General features: G+C 39.9%; 1 protein-coding gene across 1 annotated transcript; it reads right to left on the bottom strand.

Moving 5' to 3' along the window:
• Positions 1 to 980: 980 nt before the first annotated feature.
• Positions 981 to 25975, bottom strand: zbtb34 (zinc finger and BTB domain containing 34). The gene is made up of 2 exons (XM_052037265.1): positions 25834 to 25975; positions 981 to 7647 (listed from the first exon to the last, which is right to left on the bottom strand). The coding sequence occupies exon 2, from the start codon at positions 7620 to 7622 to the stop codon at positions 6093 to 6095; it is 1530 nt and encodes a 509-aa protein (XP_051893225.1). The 5' UTR covers positions 7623 to 7647; positions 25834 to 25975; the 3' UTR covers positions 981 to 6092.
• Between the last annotated feature and the right edge of the window lie 824 nt (positions 25976 to 26799).

Here is a 26799-nt window from a genome sequence, read left to right as displayed (position 1 = left end):
GTTGGTCCAATAGAATTGATGAACTACTTACAAAGATTACACATCACCTGTCATGAAGAGTGCATGCACGCAACCACTTTCCAACGAGTAGGGCTGTGCCGAGTTTGCATGTTCTCCCTGTGACCATCTAATTCCCTCTGATGTCAAAGAGGTGTTGGTAGGTTGATTGGCCACTGTAATTTATCCCTTAGTGTCAGGAAATGATAAGTGAATCAAAGGGGTGTCAGTGGTGTTGGATTCAACTGTTTTAATTAGTTTTTTTTCTAACATGCAGTGTTTAATACACCTCAAGTGGCTGCACAAGGAATGGCCACTTACTAGCCTATTGGTTCATCCATCAGGTGAATGTGGTTTTTTTCATTGGTTGGTTTGACCACAAGTATCGAATAGGTTTCCCGATTGGACTATTGTTAGCTAAGGAGCAGCCCTTATCTCAGGTAGAAAAGGTGCTGCTTTTTGTTTATCTCCCTCTTGCTCTCCTCCCCCCAGCCTGAGCTTCCTTTTGTCTCAGCTCATCAAAGGCAGTGCCATGTGCTCTGTGACTGTTTCTTTGCTTTAAACTTTTCCAATACAACTTTGGGAAGCACCAAGTTATTTTCAACTCATTCCTGGACTCCTGAAAGAACCTGGGGATTTGAAAATAACCAGATCAGACGGTGGGCATGAGAGAGGACAAGTTCCAGGAGAATAAAGGGAGGGGGAGTGGTGCTGACAAGGACCCGATGGGCAAAATGGGAGCCTCCTGCGTCATAACAAAACCTACAGATCAGTCTCATGCAATGCTGCTACACGGCAAAGACTGCTGCCGTGTGTTATTCGCACCTTTAATAAATACAGAACTTTAAAACAGGAGTGGCATTGAAATCCTTCAGACATCGTTGGTGATCCTGAATTTCTGGAACAAATTGAGCGTGGGTGTACAACATTCAATCCGTCACACTATAATCTATAATGGAGACCAAGCAGTTGGGGTTCTATTACAGCAAAAGATTTATTTACAAAAAAACAGTAACTTCCCATTTATTACTCTTCAAACAATACAAAAGCTGTTTACAAGCAACAAAATGGAAGTACAGAAATAAAGGATTAACATCAAAACAATTAAGCAGCATTGAAATATTAATTGATCACAGTCAGACACAGCTAATAGGATAAGAGAAAAACATACTTTTGAATAAATATTGATTGCATTCATGCTAGAAAATACATCCATAATGGCTAGTTATCAACTTTCAGAGCATCAGCTTCAATAGCTTCATTTACTTCACTCACTCATGGATAATGGCCTGCTAATCTCCAGAGTTTCAATAAATGAACTGCAAGTTAACATCCTCTCTAGTGACAATCTAGCAGCCATTTTGCAGCTCTTTAGGAGCCACAGAAAAATAAATAGCTGTGTGTGGGTAAATTGAAACCTGCTCTGATGTCATCAAATTATTTCCCTTATACTTGTTTTACGTTTCCTCACAAAGCTCTGTTGCAGCTTCCGCAATTGTTGAATGGAAAGAAAAATAAAACAAAGCCTTTGAGACATATTGCTTGATAAAACAGTGGAATACATTTTTGGTTGCTTATGATGCAATGGCATTAAACAGATTATACATAGTAAATAACAAAAGTAAAAAAAGCACTGTGTAGTTTGAAAATAGCTTATTTATAACTGTATGTGTCTATTGTGACTGAATATTTATTGCACTAAAATCAAGTCAGTATGGGTGTTTAAAGAACAGTGTTAGGTGTGTGATGTCCGAGTCAGGCTCTGTTAAAAGCTTTTATGTTAGGTATACACGCGCGCGCACACAACTTAAAATGTCTAGCAGCAGCTGCACCTGCTAACCAATCTACCCTTGTGTGTTATACTATTCGATCCACTTGTGTCTTTGAACTCAGAGCCTGGTTTACGCAAGTGATGCAGGCACATTTGAAATATTCATCCACTTTTCTCCATTGTCACTGAAAGCATTACTGTCCAATTTAGCCAGAACTTGCTAACAGTGGACATTTCAAATACTGACTGTTTCTTTTGAGTGAGAATAGGTACAGATAGCAGAGGGAATTCTTAAACTTTGCAATTATACTGCTTAAAGTGTCCACCTCAATCTGTTCCTTCTATTCATTCACAGGATTTTGGCATTGTCCAAATTGCCCTTGAACTGAGTAGCTTGTTAAACCACTTCACTGGGCAATTAAGATTCAACCATATTTCTGTAGCTCTGAGTCCACACAAACCAGATTGGGCAAGGACAATAGATTTCCTTCCTTAAAAAGGATATTAGTGAACCAGATAGGTTTTTAACAACTGTTTTAGTAATTTCAGGGTCACCCTTACTGATATCAGCTTTCAATTCCAAGTTAACCTCATTCATATTCCCCATCTGCTGACGAGGGATTTAAATAGGCATTTCTGGATCATTAGCCCAAACCATGGATTGCTGGTCCAGTATTGCAACTGCTATGCTACCGTGTACAGTATCTGCTGAGTCCAGCAAACATTTCTGACCAGGAAGTCAAAGTGCAAGAGGGATTTGGCATTGTAGCTCAGAGATTGAGAAGTTCTAATGACAGATCAAGCTAGGCTCATAAAATTTCAGCCATTTACAAAATATACTAGCTGGATAGAAAACTTTATTGGATAGAATTTATTTTCTCTTGGTTATCACAGTTGCTTGCATTTTGGAAATTGTCACGATTACAGCATGATTAGATTATCCACTGGAAATCATTCCTCCTAAGAAACAATCAATCAATTTAGCTCTTGATCTATCTGAACAGTGTTAATTCATTCTGCTATATGAAACGTATAATGGATTAGCTGGATTTTGGAACAAATAGATTAAAATTCTATAGGTTTCCTTAAAGATTACATGCATTCCAGAAAACATCAACTTCATTCAATACTTTGGAGTTGACTAAAATTCCAGATTGATTATATTACAGGGTTCATATAAAGAATTTATAAACAATTTGAAACAGTACTCATCCAAATATTATATATAAAATTGTTAATGCTGGTTCAATAAATAATTCTAACCTGATCTAACAGCACCATTTAAGGGTAAATACCCTAAAAAAGTTGTGTATGGCCTTGCCTGCCTAAGACCCTTCGAGTTTGTGTCTTCAAACTCAAACAGCCCAAATATCTGTATGTTAAGTGTGCACTGATCCAAGATTGGTGGTGATATCAATGACCACAGTATAACTGCCATCTGAATACCAAAGAAACAGACTGGACTTTAACCAGGCAACAATGAGACGAAGTTTAGTAGTACTGGTAGTTTTTTAAAAATTGCTAAAATATCACAGTATGTAGATGATGGTTGTTGAGAATGGACAGGGTTTCAGATAACTATTCACCTGGCTTTATAAAATGAAAAAAAATAGATTATTGCACACTAACTATAACTTCCGCATTTCAAGGCTGAGAAAAGTCAATGGTTTCTCTGTTCAATTCTAACTTCTGGCCTGCATACAACAGGCACTCATTTCTCAATGTAGGTCCTGGATTCATCAATTTATTGGGTTTCCTTCTGGATGGATAAAGAACGCCAAGCGTATTGGCAGATGCTTCTTATGGGTCACATAGGAAGCTTTTCCAACCAGGTATGGATAAACCCCAGAAATTTTGAATGAAAGCAGGAATGGGAAGTCTCTCCAGCACTTACCAACCATGTAATACTCCAAGCTCTTCCCTGTGAAGTCACACAATGAACATTAAAGTTGGCAGAAAGATCTTTCATGTTGGAAGTATAAGCAGCTTTCTTACAGAAAGAACACTTCTGTAAGAGACTGCTCAAATTAGTATATTATGAAACAGTTAAGCAGTTATTTTTCCTTTAAGTACAGCAGAAACTTTTAGGTATACATTTCATTGATGCCATTAGAAATATATGTAATCAAATATCCTTAATCAAATAATTCCAGGTTACAGTTCATTAGGTTAGCATGTGTTATACAGTAAATACATCCAAAAAGTTTTTATTTGATGGAAGAGGATAAAAGGGCTTTGCAGAGTGAGGTGGTTCAATTTTTTTCTATGCAATTTATGATTTGCAATGATTATGAAGTGGATGCAAGGTAAGTATCAAGTCATTTTAAAGGCTAATTGATTTTGCCCTCAAACTTCTCAAACGACTTCTGGTATTTTGAGAACACGGAAGCTTCCCTTGCGATTCAGAACAAATGGCAGGTATTACACATCTGCTGACATTCCAAGCATTTCAATCCATTGCACTGTAAGAGAAGCTCTTCAGCGACCCCCAAGGTCAAAGCCTTTTTAAAAATTAATCTTTGCACAATAGGCAATTTCTAAAGATAATTATAAGTGCTAGACTGAGGCCACTGCTAGCACACAATACAGTATGATCATTTGAACTTCAGATATTACTGCATGCTCCTCAGTAGCCACACTACAGCAAAGTTAGCCTTTGTCTTTTAAAGAGAGAACATGCAGGGTAAAAGGGGCATATAGGCTTTGGTTAAAAGTCAGTTTTAAATAAATAAAAGTTGCTTGAATTTCTTTAAAACTTTTTTTTCTACAATACAGCACTAATACATCTTAAAGTATATGATTTATAGTTGTGTATAAACAAAACCATGGTTAACAAGCAGACGGCGTTCATGTACCATCTGGCATTTTAAATACTGATTTGAATTCCCCCCACAAATGTGGTATTGAAATTAGTAATAAAAACCTGGAACTGTGCCTATCGACATTACTAAATGAAACAAAATGCTACTCTGCTAGGTAAACATTAAGTTCATTAAGTTGAATTTCATTATAAATTCTTGCCTCTAAATTTGAACATTGAGGAAGCATTCTTTCCCAGCCAAGCCATTAAGAACAAAGTTGCTAACACAATAACCTCATCACTACCAGTAAATTATCAGGGTTTAAGCGGTTACTTTTCAATAGGATCCACCGAAGGAGAGAAGACAGCCTTGCATCTTCACCAAGCCCGCCATGTGAGAGAGAATAATTGCTGTTCATTTACCCAAAGATACTGGCATAACTTATGGCTGATAGGAGTACACTTGCACCTTTAAAGATCATTGGACATGAGCAAATGTGATGCTAATACAAAAATCAGTAGTTTATGTTTAAAAAAATTAAATTTTAATCAGTCTAATGAATTGTATATAGCTTTCCTGTATTAGCAAGCAAAAGGATCTTTTCCCAAACAGAAAAAGTATATTTAATGGTTTCTGCTCTAGTTTGCTTTAAGCATTCAAACTATTTCACACAGCAGTATAAAAGTAATTCTGATTAAAGAAATATATAGTTTAATACTGCAAACTGAATCAAGACAATAGGATTTTAAGGTTTTATTTTGCATCCACACTGCAATAACACCCCCACAACTCATAGGTGCAAGTATAAATCTGATCCAAAGGAATTTCTCAGATATTTTTGGGAGAACGCTGCACACGGACTGAACAGCAGAGGGTGCTCAATGTGCAAGGAAAATCTGAGACTGGCACTATCAGCATCACATTAATTAACATCTTTATCAAGCTGATGATTAAAAAAGCTAAACTCATTACGCACAGTGTAGCCAAATTTTAAAACCCAATCCATGCCAGGTGTCAGATGTTCCAACAATCAAGAGCTCAATTCAAACCCTTTACCACTGCTCTGATAGGGTAGGCAAAATAAAACGTTTCGACCCCCATCAATGAAACCAATCAAATAATAGAATATAATAGAATTTTTCACTGCTGTGTGAAGTGTGAATAGATATTTAGACTCGTCACAGTGACTTTTTGTTATAATGGCGATACGTTATCTCACAAACGTTCCTTCCTGTTACCGTAACTAATTATCCTGACCTTCTCCTCTTGAACATGGCCATTTATTTTTTATATTATACAATGTACCTCTTATCTGGCAGTAAAACACATTTTAAGTATTCAAAATTATTTTCAGGGAAAAAATCCACACAAGAAAAATATAAGTGGATTGGGGAAAAATAACTTCAGAACCAGAAACAGTATATAAATGATGAATGCTCTTCTATAAAAGAAACCCCAAAATACTAACATTTTAGCATTATTTCTAGCTTTGTGCGCTTTTGGCTTTGTGATGCCCAAGCAACTCATTCAGAAATATGGGATAATGGAAGAACTTCCTGCACTGCAGTCTCCATGTGGGAATCCTCTGAGGGAGAAGGTTCATCACCTTCTTTCTGTTCTGTGTGCGCATCAGTTCGGTCTGGTGACTCAACCCGACTTCTAATCTCGGATGCGCCAGGATGATTTTTCCTCAAATGTTGATTCAGAGTGCCTTGGAAAGGGAAACATTTACCGCAGATCTCACAGCGGTACGGTTTGTCATCTGTATGCCCACGGATGTGATACTCCAGTTGGTCTTTCCGCGTGTACTTTTTCCCACAAAAGCGGCAGACGAAAGGGGTTATCCCCATGTGGAGCCGCATGTGTCGGTCAAGACTCCCTTTCTGATTGAAGGATTTTCCACAATAGATGCAGATAAGCCTCTGATTGTACGGAAACCAGTGTTCCCTTGCATCATGGTCATGAGGATTACTCTCAAAGCTTTGCCTGTTTGGCCCACTGTCACCATCAGAAGACTGATTAATCACATTCTGCCCTTCGTTCTGTATCTGTATGTTTCGTTTCAGTCGACCGCGACCTCTAAAATTACTAAGCATGGATCTAGAAGGGCTTGAATTTGTAAGACAACCATAGGTGGTCGATAAGCCAGCTGACTGGGATGCGGGTTGAGATAGTGAGAAAGCCTGCTGTAACACCGGTCCATACGAGCTGACGTTCACGGCCACCATTCTGTCGACGTGGTCGCCGTCCACCATCTCCGTGTGGTAACCGTCGTCGCCCACCGACGAGCTGTCGGAGCAACTCGGCCGGTCAGACTTCTCCATTTTGACTTTGACCTCCGTGATCTGGGCGCTGATCGGATTGGCCTCCCTCACGATTAATTCTGCTTGCTCATGATCGCCCTCGATCTGGATTTCGTGCTCAGAAATGCTGCCGCTGCTTCCGGGGTCAGAATGCCTCTCCTCCAACGCCCGACTCTGGAAACCTCGGTTGGGAGTGGCTTCCATTCGTGGTTCGTTAGGAATTGCCGTCTGCCGCACTTGGCCATAATACGGCGGTGAGATTTCAACTGGATTTAAGAAGCGACTATTGCTTTCTCTAACCCCGTTGCGATTTCCCTGATTATCTTCAGTATTGACCACCACAGAATCAATACTCACAATACTGAATTTTGAGTGAATGCTCTCCAAGATCTGAGTGCATTTGTCAATGATGCACTGCATCTGCAGAAAGCTTGCAGCAGTAAGAAAACTAACAACATCTTTCAAGTGCAACGACAGTCTCCCAGTGTAACAAAATGAAAGTAATTGTTCAAATACATCTGGATTTTTAATAACTGATATCGATAAACCACTCATGGTGCTCAGTGCTGAATGATCTCGGAAATAAGGGGAGCTGGCAGCTAGGACAGCTTTGTGGGCTCTGAATGGCTGACCCTGAATATGAACTATAATGTCACATAACTTTCCTTGTAAGCGTAGCTCATTAAGTTGGCTCAGAACACAGTTGCTGTACTCAGGCACATCAAACTGAATATATCCACTGTTATCCATTTCTTCTGTGGTCAAGATTGAAAACCTGCAAGGATCGCAAATTGAAACAGATCAATAGGATTAATCTGTACAAAATTTCACAGTCATCTGCTTTACAGCGAATAGAAATCAGTTTTATACAAAGCAAGCAATTTCCCTGTGTTAATATTAAAAACAACTGACATGCAAAGAAGTTTGATTAAGTATCAAACCTAAGGTCCATAACAGAAATGACAACTTATTTAGGAACAGTGTTGACGTCAAATTTGATCAAGGGGCAAATCTGTGTGGAAAAAGTAGTGGAAAACATTTTAAAAAAATCAACAATCCTGATGCAGGATAAACAGTAAACCAGGAAAGGGAATGAAGATATTTTTTTCCAGGGAAATTAACTAAATTACCTCTTTGATTAGATTAGTTTATTATCCACTAGATTTATACACACTAGGGTGCAATGAAATTCCTCGTTTGCATGAAGCTCACAAAATAAACAGTATACATGATGATAATAAATACAGCAATGAGCGCAAAATGGTACAAAGACTGCAGTGCATTAGGGTTAGGGGGTTATTTCTAACATTAAAGTCTTCACTCAATAACCTGAAATTTGCAATGAGTAGTAAGAAGGCTGTATGAAAGTAATTTCTGGATCACCCATGTGTAGTTAATCTGGAAGTTACTGTAGGGGACATGGCACTCCACTCCAGGGTGTGTGCTACTGCACTCTTCACTGAGACAGACAATAAAAAAAAAATCAATGAACTGACATGAACTTCAACTATTAGGCTGAATCCAATTGGATTTGACCTGTTGCCCAGACTTGCTACTTGTGATCTCTGTGGAGGACCACGCAAACCAAACCCCGTGCCTGGGAAGAGACTGGTGAGTCAGAAAGAAGTCTCAATAACAAATAGGCCTCGGGCACATACTGTCAAAACCTCACCCCGGAAGGTGGGGTTGGGAGCCCCATTATTTCCTATCAAAGGCTGTAAGGCTCTTTTACCAATGGTATTCAGAGACATTTAAAAATCAATATGGTTTTAAATAAGCAAAAATAAAAATTAAAACCACTAGATAATTAAAAACATTCAAGTGTAAAAAAATAAGCAAATGAGCTTGCCTTTGCCCATTTAACAACAGGACCAGGAATCCTCATTCAGATCAGTAGGCGACCACCCCTGTGCCAGGTCTGGCTATCCACATGGAGTCCAGTGTTGGAATGGACGGACAGACAGACATGCTGGCAGCTGTCACTCAGCACATCTTGGACTTGTAGCAGGTCCACATAATACTGGGATATTTAGCTAGGAATGGCTGAATGCAGGCTGATCCCTCTGGCACTGCCAGCTTTGGGTAGCTTGATTCAGCCTATTCCTCCTCCGCCTCCACCCCCCCCCCCATTTAAAACAAAATAAAAATACTGTGCCATATTGACTGAGAATGAACAGAATACTAAACCATAATTCCTGAACCACCTCTCTGCCCCCTCCCCCAGAAAAGAAGTGTAGGGTCTAATTTCTATAGAATTCTAAGTTCTATGAATTTTAAAATATTTAAAAATATTTCAGCTAACTTAATTATTTTACCATAATCATTATTTTACTCAAAACATATCCTTTATTTTTTTACACTTTTTGACTTGCCAATTATTAGAATTCTTCAATGCTAGTGGCTACTCAGCTTAGAGTATGGTCTTCTTGCTGTTGGAAGTTACAGATCACCAATAGAATGCATCTGACAGCAACTGATATCGGGGATAGGGAAATGTACACCAGAGCCCTCTGAAGCTTTGTGGCCAGTTAAGCGGTGGGATCTGCCCATTCACACTTACCAGAAAAATAGATGCGTTTTAGAACCATGCAATATATATCCACAGAAGTCAATATTCTTTTACACATTTCCCACAATGTGAACAACCTTGAATAGTGAAGAGGGAATATTTGCAAAGCTGCAAAATCATTTCTGTGCTATGAATCACGATATAAAATAAGTTTGGCACTGTCCCATGAGTCACTGATACTTCTTAGCTGTGGAGTGTTATGCAAATTAGAGCTGCTTTAGATTCAGGAATTTTTTTTTGCTACCTCATTATTTTACAACGCTGCATTTGATGCTACTTTCTTGTGCTTCTAAAACATGTTGGAACAAATTTCAGTTAAAAGAAATATAAACATAGGGAAATTATTTTTTTCCCTATACAAAGTGGCTGAACTGTTGGCAAAGACAGCCGTCCATTTGCACAGCTTGTGGCTATTAAACCAATGCACTCTGAACGACAGCATGTCTGAAATTGAATGATTCATTCATCTAAGCATTCATATGGCATCATAAAGCTCAACACAAAATGAACTCTACGGCATGTTTTCTATTAGCGTCACACCATGAGGCATATTCAGCATGCCTAAAATCTAACACGAGGTGCCAGGGCCTTAGGGAAGCCTTGACTGCTAAGGCAGCACTATTTTAAGCCTGTACATAGTTCAACAGCAGGAAAATAGTTTGCATTCTCCAAATCTTAGAAGTCAGAAAGATTCAAAAAAAAAGCTCGAATTGAAAAGTCAACACATTTAGGAAGCACACAAGTTACATTCTGTAAGGTGTCTGTTTACCAGAATATAGTCTAGATAGACATCAAATAAACATGCTGTATTTAGTCAGTCAAGGCCCCAGTGAAATAGCACCAAGCAATCTCAAGTTAATTTAAAACTGCCTAGCAGGTAGCTCTTCTAAACTAAGTGCAGTAATTTCAGTTTTGACCACATATATTCCCAGGGCAAAAGCACCAAGCTTAGAAGGAAAGGTTTCCAATTGATTGCTTTGACGCTTTGTACAGACCTTCAAGTTGGAGGTCACTCTTACAACAGTAACTTGTGGCATATTTTTAAGAAAAGCAACCTTGTCAGAAGTCAACTAGAGAAAGCATGGCAATTGCCTAAAGGTCAAGCTGATCAAAATGGTTAAAAATAGCACGTGTGCCAGGCAAAGGGGACCCAGGTTAAGATGGTACACTCATACTATCCAAAGCCAGAAGAGATAGTATGCCTCCTTTTTTTAAATTTTAAAATAAATTTTATTTACAGCGTGGTAACAGGCCCTTCTGGCCCAACGAGTCCGCACCGCCCATTTTAAACCCCCATATTAACCTACCCGTACGTCTTTAGAATGTGGGAGGAAACTGGAGCACCCGGAGGAAACCCACGCAGATACACGGGAGAACATACAAACTCCTTACAGACAGCGACGGGAATCGAACCCCGATCGCTGGTGCTGTAATAGCGTCGCGCTAACCGCTATGCTACCGTGCCACCCTCTTCCTGAGATGCAAAGCACCATTTGGTCATCTTAAGAGGAACAAATTGCACAGGGTTGGCTGGGTTTGTGTGGGATTAATCGATTCCAAACCAAGAACTGGGGCAGCATAAAACATTTCAACATACTCTTTCAGGGAAACATTCCCAAAGAATGTGTCCCTATTTTTCTTCTTTCATTTTAAAATGGCAAGCAGTTAGGAATTGGCCACAAGTTATTTTGCAACTTAACCTGGCCTCCTGAGTAAGCAATTCCCTTACTCGTTCTATTCTAGACTAGTTGTGATTACAACTCTATAAAGGGGAAACTAAGCAGAACCAAAATCCATTTTCATTGCACAGTACAACAAGATGTGCCTCTAAGCAACTCAGTAACATTAACTCAGTTTCTTCTCCATAGCTCAGTGGACCAACCATGCTCAGTATTCTACTTAGCCAGAGGTCAGGAAGACCTCACTCAATTCCCAGCTGTACTGGGTTAATTGATATTAGCCGGGACACTGGATGAATGTCCTATAATTAGCCTTAGCTTCCTTGGGCTGGAGCTAATGGAAATTAAAATTAACCAAGGCCAGTATTGCTGTCTGCTATCCAGTGGCCACTGGTGAAAACCGTGCGTGGAATTTGGTTGAAGACAAACCTGTTCAGCTGAGATGAAGACCACAGACCCAGCTTGCCACCAATATCAATTCTTTCAGGAGAGGTACAGTGTTTGTGTTTCAGGTCTATGAGCTTTCTGAGTCTCCAATATAAATATTAACACTTTCTGTCTCCATTGTTGCTGACCGACGTTGAATATTCTCAGCATCTTCTGCAATAGTTGCTTGGGAAACATCTTGGAACAATGGAAGAAAACTTGGGGTGGGTTTGGTGCTACCACACCCAAAACGAAAAAAAAATCAAATTTGCATTTAAATGCTCAAGGGGAGATTTTTTTTAATATAAGTGTGTAGAGAGCTGTACATTTTTGGCATACAATCAGTACAAGAGGTTTGTGTACTGTGGTTTCCAAATCTCGGCAATCCTGGGCTAAATCAGACCTGGTACTGATGACCGCACTACCCAAATGTCAATGCACACCCATCCAACTGTACATACGGGAAATGTTAGTTGTGTTGAAATGAAACTAAAAATATACATACAAAGGACAACAAAACTACTACACTTTTGGATCAAAAGTCACTGCATCTTTCATCTATGCTTTACTTATTTTCATGTTTTATCATACGCTGAAGGGCATAAAACTTCACTTATAAAACAAATCACTGGTCAAGTAAAGCTACCATCTTTTAAATGGCTTAATTACATTCTTAATTAATGCAAGTTGACAGAAGTTTTTTTTCCAGGAGGGGCAAAGAGATGAATGCATCTACTAAATAAAATAAAACCCAAAAGCAAAATGTTTATCAGCCTTTTGGAATACATAATTTATTTTCCAGAAATCAGTTGTGGCAAGAAATTAAAAACATTTAGGCTCATGTACTGAAATAGTTGTAATAATGTACCTTCTGAGCAGTTATTTTTTTAAAAAGAAAATTTCTGATCTTCAAATGAAAATTATTGAAGTGGTGTCAAGTCTGGGTTTTAACATGGCATTCGGCCATGAGTTTTTTTTAAAAAGCAATAAACCAAGTAAATCCAACCCTTCTTTAAAGTAAGAATGTATTTAGTGTTGTTTCTCAAGATTAAAATTTCACAGCACAAGGTGAAACCATTCAGTACAATCTGCTCATTCCACACCTCTAAAAATTTCTACATTTAATCCAATTTGTGTCCTTTCCCCAACTTCCTTACTTTTCTTTTAAAATACTTGCAGATTACCATTTTAAAACTTATTGTAAATTCATCTTACACCAGTGTTTCTCATTTCCTAACAGTTTGCACAGAAGAATTTTTCCTAACTATTTCAGTTGACGATCAAATCAGAAAGACAAGACGTTGCCTACTTGATGAGTGGAAATATTCCCCCCCCCCCCCAATTTTAAAATCAAAATGTTATATTCCCTCAATCTTCTCAGTTTTTCTAAGCCCTATTTTCCTTGCATCTTCACATAAAAAGACTTAAGTATTATCTCCATGGGCTTGACATCCTTCTTAAAGTAGGGCAACTAAAACTGGAACTTTAACTGCAAAATAATCATATGCAGTATTGGGCTCAGATTTTGCATTCCATTGCCCCATTGATAAAAGGGCTTTTATTAAAAAAAGCTTCATCTAGTGCTGCTGCTTTTAAAGATTTTGGCAGCTGATCCCCCAGTTTCCGATTTTCTCTCATCTTAAGATTTAGTAAATTTATCCTCCTTCCTCCCAAACTTTTCATCTCATTTCCCTGCATTAAATGTAATTTTGCTGCCAAGCTCCTAGCCTGTTTGCACACTCCTAGTCACTTATTTTTCCCTTCTGAAATACTGGCTGCTTTCCACTGTCTGAAAACTGACAGCATTCTATTTCAAGAAATATTTCATTATTAAAATGATCTCTAACACTAACCTGGGATTGATGAGGCAGACATCGCTGCTCATATTACTCCAGTCCAGACGTCATTCATTAACTAACCTCTTCCTTCACTCTAAACCAAACTCTCTCTCACCGTCACCAGAATCTCTTTAAAACCCAGTTCTTTCTACCAGCAAGCAGATCAAATGATTTTTGAGACCGCTGATTCATTTTGTGGCTGCAATCTGTTACTTCTGCAAAGCACGGTATTAAACAAGAAGAATGCAACTTCTGTTTACAAATTTGTGACAGCTGTCCTTCATTAACTCATGTTTCTAAGCTATTAATTTGGTTTCACATTTTGGCCCTGGAAGCTTATAAAGTATTTATGTTAGACTGAACTGGTCTGTAATTGCCTGCTTTATCCCTTTGTTTTATACAGAGGTGGTACATTGGCAACTTTCTATTTATCTGACTCAACTTCCATTTCAAAGGATGTTTGGTCAAAAATCTTCACAAACATTTAGCATTCCAATCATGCAAGTCAGTGGGATAAAGTGCCTTTTTACAATTGGGTCCTGTCTCTTTCTTTCATTACTTCCTTATCTATAGTTTACCTCTTGAATCTGCTTGTTCCCATTTACGTATCAAGGTGAAAACCCAAAACCAAGTGCTCAGTCTGTATCCCCACTGCTATTTTGTCCCTTTTCTTTTCTAGTTAGCCACATCCTTTTTTTTAAGAACTGGTAAACCATGACATTACCAAAAATCAATAATGGAAATAAAATAACAGGCCTTGGAAGGAAGGGAAACCTCAGGGAGTAATTTCAAAAAGCACACTAGAACACTTTACAAGACATAACCAAATGGGAATAGTTGATAATTGATAAAGTTAAATATTGGCACAAAACTGGCGATCAAAAACCTTGGCCAAAAAGATGGACAGAGAATGCTCAAGACAACGTATTGTTTCTAAAACCTTTACCGTTTTCTGATTTTACTTTGTCACTTTCATGACTTTTTATTTTAACCATTCATAGCTTTTCTTCATAGCCTTTAAGATTTTGGGTCCTGTTTTAAATTTAAATCTTTTGCTGAAGCAAAGCACCTTTGTTGCACCCCTAAGCTTGTTAGAGCATGGAGGAGAGTGATGCTTTGCACTGGATGCTGTCAGGGCATGGGGAACAAAAAATATCAGTAACAATGCTGGAGACACAAGAAAGACTGCAGATGCTGGAAATCTGGTGCCTGATCCGCTGAGATCCTCCGGCATTGTGTTTCTTCAGTAACAATGCTATCAGCTAACACAAGGCTATGAAATAATCTCACCCACGGCACTGATCAGCACTGCTTTTCCCATTTATGTCTGCATGATTTTATTGATGCTATTAAATCAGTTCCCTCAAAGTTTCCCAGAATGTTTCAATACCTTGACACCAAACTTAACAGAAAGGAAATCCAATGGCATGCAAAGCTGCAGACTTAAAATAATTAGCAAAACTATAGGGGAAAGAAGAATTTCCTCCCCCACCCTGTACATTAAGATTTGAAATGCACTACCTAAAAGAGTATGCACTTAGGATATTATGCAAGGTCATGGAGAGAAAAAAACTAGGACAAGAGACTAATTTGGACAGTTCTTTCAAAGAGTTGGCTTTGACAAGATGGGCCAAATGGCTGTCTTCTGTGTCACATGTTTTGAGGCTGCAACTGTGCCTTTGCTGTTTTTTTAAAAACCAGAATAGTTTCATTTTAAAGACAAGAATATTAAGAAGTTTTGTTGGTGACTTTTAGCCTAACGATTACAATTCTGACTCCTTCACCCGTCCCCATAACACCTTGGCATGAAAATGTGACAGTTGGACAACTTATAATAAAATGGTACCTCAGGGTTTGTTTGAATATTAAACTGCATTTACTATTCATCCATCTTGACTGTAAGCCTCAAGACTGCAGATTAGAACAGACTGAATATTACGATTCATGCTCTACATTCCATGCAACCATGGGCACTTTTCACTTAAATGTACAAAGCCACCATTGTAGTCATTTTTACATAATGGCTGCAAGTAAATGCAATGTATCAATCGTAAAGAGAGTATCCTTTATCTGTGGCCTTTACAACTAGAAGCTCACCCTCCCATGCACTCAAATCCTAAGCACAAATAGCTGGTACAGCCAAATGTTATGCTTTATGACCTGTAAACCTGGAATAGAAATTATGCAGCAGCACGTGTAATGTCTGCAATGTAGCATGAGATGAATGTAATCTTTACAGTCATGTGAATGTGCATTGCTCTGACCCATACACTGCTCCAGAATTCCATTTTCACAATGTATTACCTGGCTGTCAAAATACACAACAAACAAATCGAACCCCGCTGCATATTTCAAAAGGTATAAAAACATACTTGTCCAAACTATTTTGTGGGAGGGAGGTACGGGGATGGGATGTTGATCGTGGTGTAGAGAACACAGAAGCACTGGTTGAAAGCATTTGGTTGAATCTAGCGATCCTTCCATGTCCTGTATTTTAAGAAACAATACAACTGCCAAATGTGTCCCCACCTCCTTCCAGCGCTTCCCACACACCTCTAAGATCATTGATTCCTTAATTACAGTGATATCAGAAGCAGTATTTCAGCCAAATTGTTATTCTACATAGCACCAAGCATTAGCAGTCTACTTAATCAAAGAGAATTCTCCCTTCATTCTCTCCTAGGTGTACAAAGGCTTGGAAGGAGTGGACAGACCATTACGTACTCCATTTTTTGTCCTTCCTAACCCTGAACAAACTGTTGTAGTTCCCTGAATCACATGCACTGGGATTAGCTAACCGAGCGGATTACGAATGGAATCTCCCTGGTCTACATAGCTCAGTTATGCAGTGATAGCATCTTTTCCACTGCTGCACCTTCTGCATGGGATCCATTTTGGCCTGGATGAATCGGCCCAGCTAGAAGTCACTGCTACCTAAATATTCTTTGGAATGCAAGGTTCAATGGCCCATTGCCAAAATTAAGCATTTACAGAATATGCTTCTTTCAAACTGACCCTACCTCAACCCTGAAACAGCTACTGGTAGGTAATCAACAGGAATGTCTCTCACTGGTTTCCTTTCTCCTAACTTTTCAGAGGATTTGGACACCACTCATTCTCCACTTGCATGGAGAACATTTATGCAAGAATTCACATGCTGTAGTGTTAGTCTGTTCTTTTGTAGAATGTGAATTTCCTACTAAAAATCCTTAGGCATTGACACCGCCTAAATGACAAATAATGTGTTAGGAACAGAATAAACAACTGGATTTAATTTTCATCAAATTTTTCAGTGAACTATCATATAGAGGATGAGCACCAAGGAATTTTGTACATTGAAATGAAGTGCAGAGTCTAATATTTTTCATCTACCCACGAGGACTAGTGAAAGATCAATAGGGAAATATTTCCACTCCCTGTAGTTAATTAGATCAGACTGCAATAACGGAAAGTATTTCAGTGCATAGAGCACATGAACAAAATACATTGCCACATTCTCACAGAAATCTTTCACACTGGCTGACTTCCTGCATAACAAAGCACAATACCACACCTTTCCATTAAAAGAAAAGCATAAAAAGAATATTTAAACCAATTGAAAACATTTTTCTGTCAGACAACCTGGAAATGACTCCCTTATCGCTGGCCCAGATTTTCTGATTAAAAGTCAACAGTTCCGCTTAGAACTCCCAGCTTCTATTTATGTTGCTCTGATGTTTGGGACTCCTGAGTGAAGGCAGGATGGCAGGACAACTGTACTCCACCAAAGGCCTCTTTGTGGAGTCCAGCAGGGGAGCACAAGCCTCTTCAGATTTCCCAACACTTGAGCTGTGCACGGAACCTGTGCCTTAACCTGGTACCAGTGGGTCCACCGATTTCAACGGAGGACAAGTACAAACAGATCTTATTTTAATCAAGTTGATTAATTGTTTCCTGGAATTAAAAAAATGCAAGATAAAACACTTAAAAAAGAGTTCCGAGTATTGAATATTTTTAAATGTTAGAAAATCTCCAAGACAGCTGGCAAGCTTGATGAGCAGGGCTTAACTGACTGTCACAAGCACACCAAGACCAGAGTCCATTAGCTTTGATTATAATGACTCAATCCCAAAGGAAGATACTGCACAGGACCTAGTTACAAGAGCAGGTTGAGGCCTGGTGACTGGTGGGTCTGGACAACTCACCACTTGAAGACTCAGGCTATAATTCCTTTTTGCTCCCCTCATGGATATAAACAGTCCAATTTAGTCCAAACTGATAAGACTAGTTTTATCTATTTGCAATTAGATGTTAAGCTGCTTCTTGCCACTATATCTGGCTATCTTGGAAAGGGCACAAAGACAACCGCAGAATAGAGGCAGAAAATGTTGTCTACCCAAGTTTAGAATACTGTATTCCTTAAGGCATTATGAAGTATAAAACAACTTTGCTATGAAGGCATCAGAGCTTCAACAAGGTCACACATACCAGACTTTTTGACCTTGGGCTTACGTTTAACTGCAAGCATTTTTAACCATTCAGGTCTTTCCTTAAAATAAAACATGATAGAATTAAACCTGTCCAAATTCTATTCTGATATGCCGGAGAGAAGGATGTTGGTTTATCTGGAACAACGTTCCGAACCACAAGAGAGCCCAAACAGAAATATTCCCACTAAGGAAAGGAACCTGCTATCAATGGGCTTGGGAAGACCTTCTAATGAAAAAATATAGTTAATATAGTCTTGTACATTAGGTTTATTTTCCAGACTGCCCCCCAACCACGCCCCCCCCCCCAAGGCAACTTTAACATATTCTGAAACCTAGCTACCACAACTAGGCTGCAGTGATATGCAAAAAAATTAGATTTTGTTTGCAATGGAAATATGGATTAATAGATTACCAATAAATACCATTGATAATTAAAGAACAAGTGAATCTATTGTTATCACTGTCTTAACTTGCTGCTTGCATGTCAAGAAGTCTGTGGGTCCAAGTCCTACTCCAGAAATTATCAACGTCATTTGGAGAATGATGCACTGACATTTCCAAGCAATGCATTAGTTCCACCGGCCCATTCAGATAAAAATAAATACGCTGGTACCATTCAAAACAGATAATTTGAGAGACCCATATATCCCTCAACCAAAACAAGTCACACCTTACTTTCATTAACAAAATAAACTTATTCATTCAATGTGGGTGTCACAGCCAAGCCCAGTATTTAATGCCTATTCCAATTGCTCCTAAGCTAAGTGGCTGTTAGCGGATTTCAGAGTCAGCCACATTGATGTGGGCCTGGAATCACACACAGGCCAGACAAGGATTGATTTCCTCCCCCAGACTTTGTTACAGTAATCTGATAGGTTCACGGCCACCATTGGTCTTTTTATTCTAAATTCATTTAAATGAATTTAAATTCCCCAGCCTCTGCACTGGGATTTGAACTTGTGGCTCAGGACCAGCAGTCCAGAATTAGATACTAACTTATTGTTATTTTTGAGGGCTTAGGGTGCACAAACTGACTGCTTTGCATTTCTATATTGCAAAACAAAATATGCTGCTAAAGTACTTCACTGGCTTTAAAGCACTTTGGAACATTCCAAAGATGAGAAATATGCAATGTCCTTTCATGAAGATAGCTCCTTTAATTACAATTACAAAATAAAAATTGCCACTAAACCTAATTTTCACAACACTACATCACACCGCTGGCAGAGAACTTGACTTGCAATACTTTCACACTTCATCACTGTTATAATTAACCTCATCACATTGCTGCCTGACAGAACTTCATTTGCAACAGTTCAATCTTATTTCCAAATGCAAGAAATTGAGAATAATTCAGAAGGAATCTGTGGGATATTTTTATCTAGAGATGCAAGAACTTCAATTTACCACATAAGGAACCAAGGGCTTTAGGTGCTATATCGTGCAATTTCATGAGATTTTATATTAATGTCAATGTTCTTCCAAGCTATATGCAAAATCTTTAACAATGAAATGATGAACAATAAGCTACTAAAGCAAGAAAAATAACCAAAAAATACTTTGTGAATTTATGCAATAATGTACCATCAGGATTTAGACAAGAATTGTACTTATGTCTTAGAAATTAAATAAATCAGAAGAACCTATGTGATTTGCAAAAGCAAGCAGATTATGTAGGTCGCAGTATCAAAATTATGCCATAATGCTCAGCATCAAAACCAAGTTAATATAGTTTATAACAGAACAACTTGCATTTATATGGCGTTTTTAAGGTGGGAAAATGTTCCAGCTTCACAGAGGCATATTCAGACAAACAAATATTAACAAGAGAAATGGAAAGGTTTCAAGGAAGTAATTCCAAGTTTGAAGACCCAGTTCATTGAATGAAGGTGGGAGAGAGGCGCATGCAAGAGGCTGGATTAGGGGGAAATAACGATGCTCAGTGGGTTGAAGGAGGCTGTAGAGAGATCTGTACAGAAGCATGCAATTAATATTTAAACGCTGGTGGATAGTGGACAATATAAGTTAAAGAAATAAAAGTGAATTAGGACTTGCTGAGAGTTAGGATACAGGCAGTAAAGCTTTTGACATGCTCAAGTGAGAGGGTGAAAGATTGGAGGCTGGCCAGCAAAGCACTGGGGCAGCCAAATCCAGAGTTAGGATAATGATTTTGGCAGCAGGTGGGTTGAGACAGAGACAGAAACCAGTAAATTGAAGTAACTGGTGTCTATGAAGTTGGAGGTATGGCTTAGAGTCAATGAGCAACCTAAAGTTGCTGACCATCTGGATGACCCCGGGGCAATGGCCAGAAAGGACATTATTGCACATTTAATGAGAAGAAGCTGTAATTCATCCAAGGTTGTATGTTGGAGAGGCAGCAGACTCTAAGTGTACAAGTGAAACTTGACATCATGTCAAAAAGAACAAGGATAGATCCTTGAGAAAACCTAGAGGTGGTAGTACAGGGTAGGAAGGACTGGCATTGCCAGCCACGTTGAGAGCTGCAGAGATAATGGAATGACTTGAGAGGAGGGCACCACCATCACAGTCACAAAGGGCTGAATTTGCAGCTTTATAGCCTTACCAGTGCTGGAAGCCTGGCTGGAAAAGTTCAAGCACAGTTGTCAGAAAGGGTATTAACTCAGGGAAATGACAATATGTACAAGTACCTGAGGACAGTGGTTTCTAGAGATGGGTGTTAGCTTGCAAGGACAGAGAAGTCAAGGGAATTTTGTTTCCAACACGTGGCTGATAGCAATACATTTGAAAGGGAGAGGAACAGTACCAGTGATATTTACAATGTCATGCAGAAAGGGAGAGTAGAAGAGCAGTGGTCAGACGTTTAATGCACATACAATCAATATCGCTGTTTGGGGTGTTATGGACAAAATGTCCTCAGGCGGCACAAGAAAGGAGACAGTCAGAAGAACCTTGCCTTGAAAAGCAGAGGGAAAGGAGGAATATGGCAGTTAAATGAATCGTCTCAATTTTATCTCAAATTCAACAACAAACTTCATTTGTTAAAAATGTTTAAGCAGACAGATCCCAGTAGAGAAGAGGGACTAAGAAATTATCTTTACATCCCAGACTAGTGAAATATCAGGGAGTTTTGCCAGAGATAAGTAGGTGTATCCTTGTTTGTGGGCACTTTCATAGCATTTAACTGATGGCCATAGAGTGATAATGAAGACAGGACTTGCTTTCTCATAAACAGAAGCTCTCAATCCTTTATCTTAGTCTATTCTTTTAGTCAAATGAAAAATACTAACAGGTTCCTCAGTTAGCTCTTAAAACAACCAGCTGTCAGACTGCAAGAACAGCACAATGACTTGACCACCAATTTACTATCCCATTTTGTGAATGGAGTAGCTCCACCTCCTCCGCTCAATTCACTCCCATTTGTAGATTTTTTTTGATAAATTTGAAGATGGTGACCGTGACTTCAGTTGCCAAGGCTGCAAGCTTTGGCATCCTCTCCCTTCTTCACTTTGTTCCTTTAAGATGCTCCTTAAAACCTAGCTCTTGGACGTCTGCTCTGACGCTACCTTTTTATTCCCATTTCTGTAATGCTCCTGTGAAGTACTTTGGGTTCATTATGCTGCATTAAAGATGCTATGTTAATATAGTTATGACCTCCATACACTAAACAGAAATAGAACAAATGTCAGATTACACATCTAAAAAATACATAGACGCAAATGTACATATGTAACTACTAACTTCAAGATTTCCTTTCTACGTCCTCATATTCTCAATTTGCCTTTTATGTGCCACGGATGAGCGGACAACTGCCCACCGTTAACACCACATTGTGACATAATATCAATAGCTGGGAGCATCTGAAGACTAAAACTTAATCCCACTGTGGAGAAGCACTAACGTCTACACAGCAACTCACCTTGTGTGAGTGAGACATACACTCAAGAGGGGAAATCAAGAATGAAAGCCATGCAACAGAACAACAAAGCTCCAGCAGCAAATTTTTTGTTTCCTCAGGATAAAAAGCAATGGAAAATTTGAAATACAACTCAACAAAATATTGGAACTTGCAAAAGCATAAGAATAAAGAATGTAATTAAGCTTAGACATGCAAAAGGCATGTATTTTAAAAAGATAAAGCACTGATGTCTGGTGGATTGTAATTCCTATTTTAAATCATTTCCAATTAAAATATCAATAGGGCTTAAAAAGCTTTAACATCTGAAGTCAATCAAAGTAGTGGCTTGAACAAACATCAGCTTCCTATATTTATTGTGTGTGATCATGGACATGTAGTAAATCAAAAAGATCATGTTTGCAAATATACAAGCCACAGATGACCAGGTAAAATGGAGAGCTGCAAGCAGACTTCGAAAACTGCAACACCTGGTGCACTACTTAGCCTTTTCCTTTTAATTCGTAATTGGTGTTGAACAGAATCAAACCGACGTGGTGGACTTAAAGCCTTGACAGAGGGAAAAAACAAAGTCCATCTTCTAAGCTGCAACATTCTGTCATAGGAAAGCAAGTAGGAGAATGGTTTAAAGAAGGTATCACAAAGCAGAAGAAAGCACCAGCAAAACTAGTTGTGGAATAATCCGACTGAATTTTACAGTGGTTGATACAGCGTTCGTGGATTCCGATAAGGCCTTGGGTAAGATCCCACATGGGAGACTGGTCCAAAAGGTTAGAACCCAAGAGGTAAAAACAAAAAAAAATGCTGTAAACACTCAGCAAGTTAGCCAGCAACTGTGGAAAGAGAAACAGAGTTAACGTTTCAGGTTGAAAACCTTTCATCTGACCTTTGTTTCTTTCCCCAGATATCACCTGATCTGCTGAGTGTTTTCAGGATTTTCTGTTTTTATTTCAGATTTCCAGTTTCCACTGCTTTTCTTTTTAAAAAGAAACTCAGAGCCATGGTATCCAGAGCAAGTTAGCAAATAGTATCAGCAATAAACAGAGAATGATGCTGGAGGGCTATGGTGTACCACAGAGATCAAAGCTGGGACCCTTACTGTTTCTTGTATACATTAACAACCTGGATGTAGAAGGTATAATCATTACATTCACAGATGACAAAAATTGCTGGCATTGGGTAGTCTTAAACTACACGATGATATTGATCAGTTGGTAAATTGGGCAGAAATGGACTTTACTCCTGGTAAGTGGGAGCTGGTGCGTTTTGGGAGGACTAGGACTAACCACAAACGGTGAGGCTCTAGGAAGCATCGGGGAACAGAAGACGTTCAGTGTACATGTCCTAGGATTGCTGAACAAGTAGACAAAGGTATACGGGACACTTGTCTACATTAGCCAGGGTACAGAATACAAGAGAAGAGAGGTTACAGTCCAGCTATACGAAACGTTCATTCGGCCACAGCTGGAATACTGCATGCAGTCCTGGTCACCAAACTATAGGAAGGATGTGGCTGTGCAGAGATGATCCATCAGGATGTTGCCTGGGATGGAGCAGTTCAGTGATGAGGAGAGATTGGATAGGCTCGGTCTGTTTTCCTTGGAGTGGAGAAGGGTGAAGGGGGGAAGGGAACTGACAGATATACAAAATTATGAGAGGGAGAGACAGGATAGAGAGTGAGAAGCTTTTCCCCGTAGCAGAGATGTCTAAAACCAGAGGGCATAGGTTTAAAGTAAGGAATAGGTTTAGAGGGGGTCTGATGAAGAATACTTTCACCGAAAGGTGATTGGACAGCCCACGACACTACCTTGTTTTCCCTCTTTTGCACTATTTTTGTAACTTACAGTAATTTTCATGTCTTGCACTGTACTGCTGCCACAAAACAACAAATTTCACGACACCTCAGTGATAATGAACCTGATTCTGTAATCTGGAACACACTGCCCAAGTGGCTACTGGAGGCAGAGGCATTCACAACATTTAAGTCTGTTGAATGGCTCGGGTACTCAATGGTTGACATGGGAAGGAGGGCCTGTTTCTGTGCTGTGTTACAATGACTAATTGCTCCTTACGGAATCAGAATTCCAAAAACTAAGTACAAGAACATGCTAATGAGGTCACAAATCACAAGCATCTTTTTTTTGAAGCTGGCGTGAGCCCAAATTAAAAAATAATCAAATTTGCTGACATAAAAAAGTGAAGATGCTAAAGGGCCTTCAGATCGAAATAAAGGTCCATCTCGCTTTGAGGCAATTTTCGTATTTGTTTATCTGAGCTTCCATAAATTCTTCAGGCTGCAAAAACGCAATGGGAAGAGAGGTGCAGGAAGGACCTCGATTCAAATATCGCAACAGTGGCAAATCGGGAATTGCACCTTGCGTTGGAATTTGACTAATGTACTTTTTTTTGGGGGGGGGGGGGGGGGGGAAGAACAGGTGGGCATACACCCAACAAAAAAATGCAAACATATCCTCCTACGTACAAAAACGTGAATATTTTTATACCATGAAGTAATGGATAAAACGAATTATTCCGCCCTCCACCTATCCCCAGAGTCGAAGTCTTTTATTTAAATGGTCATGTCTTGGGTAAACTGGGAGTCCAGGAAAAATCTTTAAAAGATAGTTTAAAAAAAACCGGTTTTATCGCGAGCCGTTACGACACGCTTTTATAATATATAATACATATTACTCTACACAATCAAAATGTCTCAATTCATTCTGCACAGTAAGCTTCTGTAACTTTCAATCCTTTTGTTAAACAGGTTAATAAGCAAGTGTGTTATTAACAGAGCAGATTTTACATGTTTTTTTTTACCACATAGCTTGACAATTTTCTGAAGGACATATCTAGGACCCTGGGAAATAATTCATGCAGTTTATATTTCTTGTGAATCACGCAACTGCTTGCATTTATATCTAAAATAAAGTCCAACTATCAAAGCTTCCTCATAAAGGACAAGAGCGCGTCACGGACAATCCGTTTTGTTATTTGACTCTCATCAATTGTTACGTTGAGGGCAACTCAAATAACTCTCATGGCAAATAAAAAAGAAAAATACAATGCAGGCGGATAGATTAAAAATTAACCTTTGTGTACGCACGTATGCAATAAACAAACATGCAATTAGCATGTTTGGTACGTGTGCATAAATACTAACACTTAATCATTATGTAGACACGTGGAAGATAGTAAATAAATCTTGTTTTGCTGTATAACAATAACTATGTGTGGAAGAAAGTAGATAAATGTTTTGCTGTATAAAAACTATGCGTGGAAGTGGAAGAAAGTGGATAGATGTTGTTTTGTTGTATAACAAAAACTATACATGGAAGAAAGTAGATAAAATGTTTTGCTCTATAACATAAAACCTAAGCGTGGAAGAAAGTAGTTATATGCTTTGCTCTATAACATAAAACCTAAGCTGGAAGAAAATAGGTTTTATGTTACAGTGCAAAACATTTATCCAAGCATGGAAGGAGGTAAATGTTTTGCTCTATAACACAGAACCTAAGCGTGGAAGAAAGTAGGCAAATGTTTTGCACTATAACATAAAACCTAAGCATGGAAGTAGATGAATGCTTTGCTCTATAAAACCCAAGCGTGGAAGAAAGTAGGCAAATGTCGTTTTGTTGTATAACAAAAACTATGCGTGGAAGAAAGTGGATAAATCTTGCTTTGCTGTATAACATAAAACTATGCAACATGCAAGTTATAGCTCCAGTACCCCACACACAAAGTGGCTCCAAGTTGCATTTGGCGCGGTAACACTGTCACGTTTGACTTGATTTAAGTGACTTGGCAACCGGGGGAGGGGAGGGGGGGGGGTGTGGGGGAGGAAACCAAAAGAAAAACAGATTTTAAAGTTAAATAATAAATCTGTTGGGTTGCCACAGGGGCCCGGGGCTGGTCTCTCCCTCCCTCCCCGGGGGAGAGCGGGCAGGCAGCAGCCACTCTCCGCCTCCCCACGACATGGTGGTGAGGAGAGGTGGGCCGAGGCCTCCCCCCAACCCCCACCCCCCCACCCCTGTCCCGGGCCCGGCCGGGACCCCTCACACACACCCCCCCCCCCCCCCCATACTCACGCCGCCTCGCCAGTGCTCCGTGGGGCTGCCTCTCACATGGTGCTCTCGCCTCGCCTTCTCTCTCCGGCGGTGGTATATTTCCCCCCCACCCCCCCTGTCGCTGCCCCCGGGGCCTCGGAGACCGCCTCTCCCACCGACCGACCGCGCCAACCCGGAACTGGAACTAGAGCTGGAGCGGGCCGAGCCGCTGGGCCCCCCCTCCCCGCCCCTACCTCCCACCGTCCGCCTCCCCGCCTCCCTCCCCTCCGCGCTTCCGGCGGCGCCACGGCCCGCCGAAGGTGCCCGAGTCAGGTCGCAGCCCGAGCCGACGGGAGCCGAGGTGCCGGCAGCCCGAGTCCGGAAGGAGCCGAGGTTCAGGAGTCGTTTCCGGAAAGAGCCGAAGGCCCGGAGCTCGGTCCGGAAAGAGCCGAAGGCCGGGAGCTCGGTCGGGAAGGAGCCGAAGGCCCGCAGCTCGGTCCGGAAAGAGCCGAAGGCCCGCAGCTCGGTCCGGAAAGAGCCGAAGGCCGGGAGCTCGGTCGGGAAGGAGCCGAAGGCCGGGAGCTCGGTCGGGAAGGAGCCGAAGGCCCGCAGCTCGGTCCGGAAGGAGCCGAAGTTCTTTCGCCGGGTCCGGAAGGAGCCGAAGTTCGTGACAGTGATTGATTGTACTGAGGGCATGAAGGGATGTGGGATTCGTGCAGGAAATTGGCTCTGATGCAAGACATAGACGTGATTTTAGAGCACTCACGAGGGGCTGAATGGCCAGTTCCTGCTTCAATTATTGCATTATGCACTGTAAAAAGCAGTTGCCAATTTGTGCTTTTCTTTTTTTGTCCTAAGTGTGTGCATTCTTCTGAAATTTGTGTATAATTTATGGTTAATTTATGTTTTTCTTGTGAATGCTGCTTATCTGATGCTATGTCCCTGTAACGCTGCTGTAAGTTTTTCAATGCACCATGCATACAATGCACTAGTGCATTTAACAATAAA

Source organism: Pristis pectinata, chromosome 23 (genome assembly GCF_009764475.1).
Source record: "Pristis pectinata isolate sPriPec2 chromosome 23, sPriPec2.1.pri, whole genome shotgun sequence".
Lineage (NCBI taxonomy): Eukaryota > Metazoa > Chordata > Chondrichthyes > Rhinopristiformes > Pristidae > Pristis > Pristis pectinata.
The sequence above is the reverse complement of the archived record's forward strand: the minus strand, read 5'-3'. Positions and strand labels throughout refer to the sequence as shown.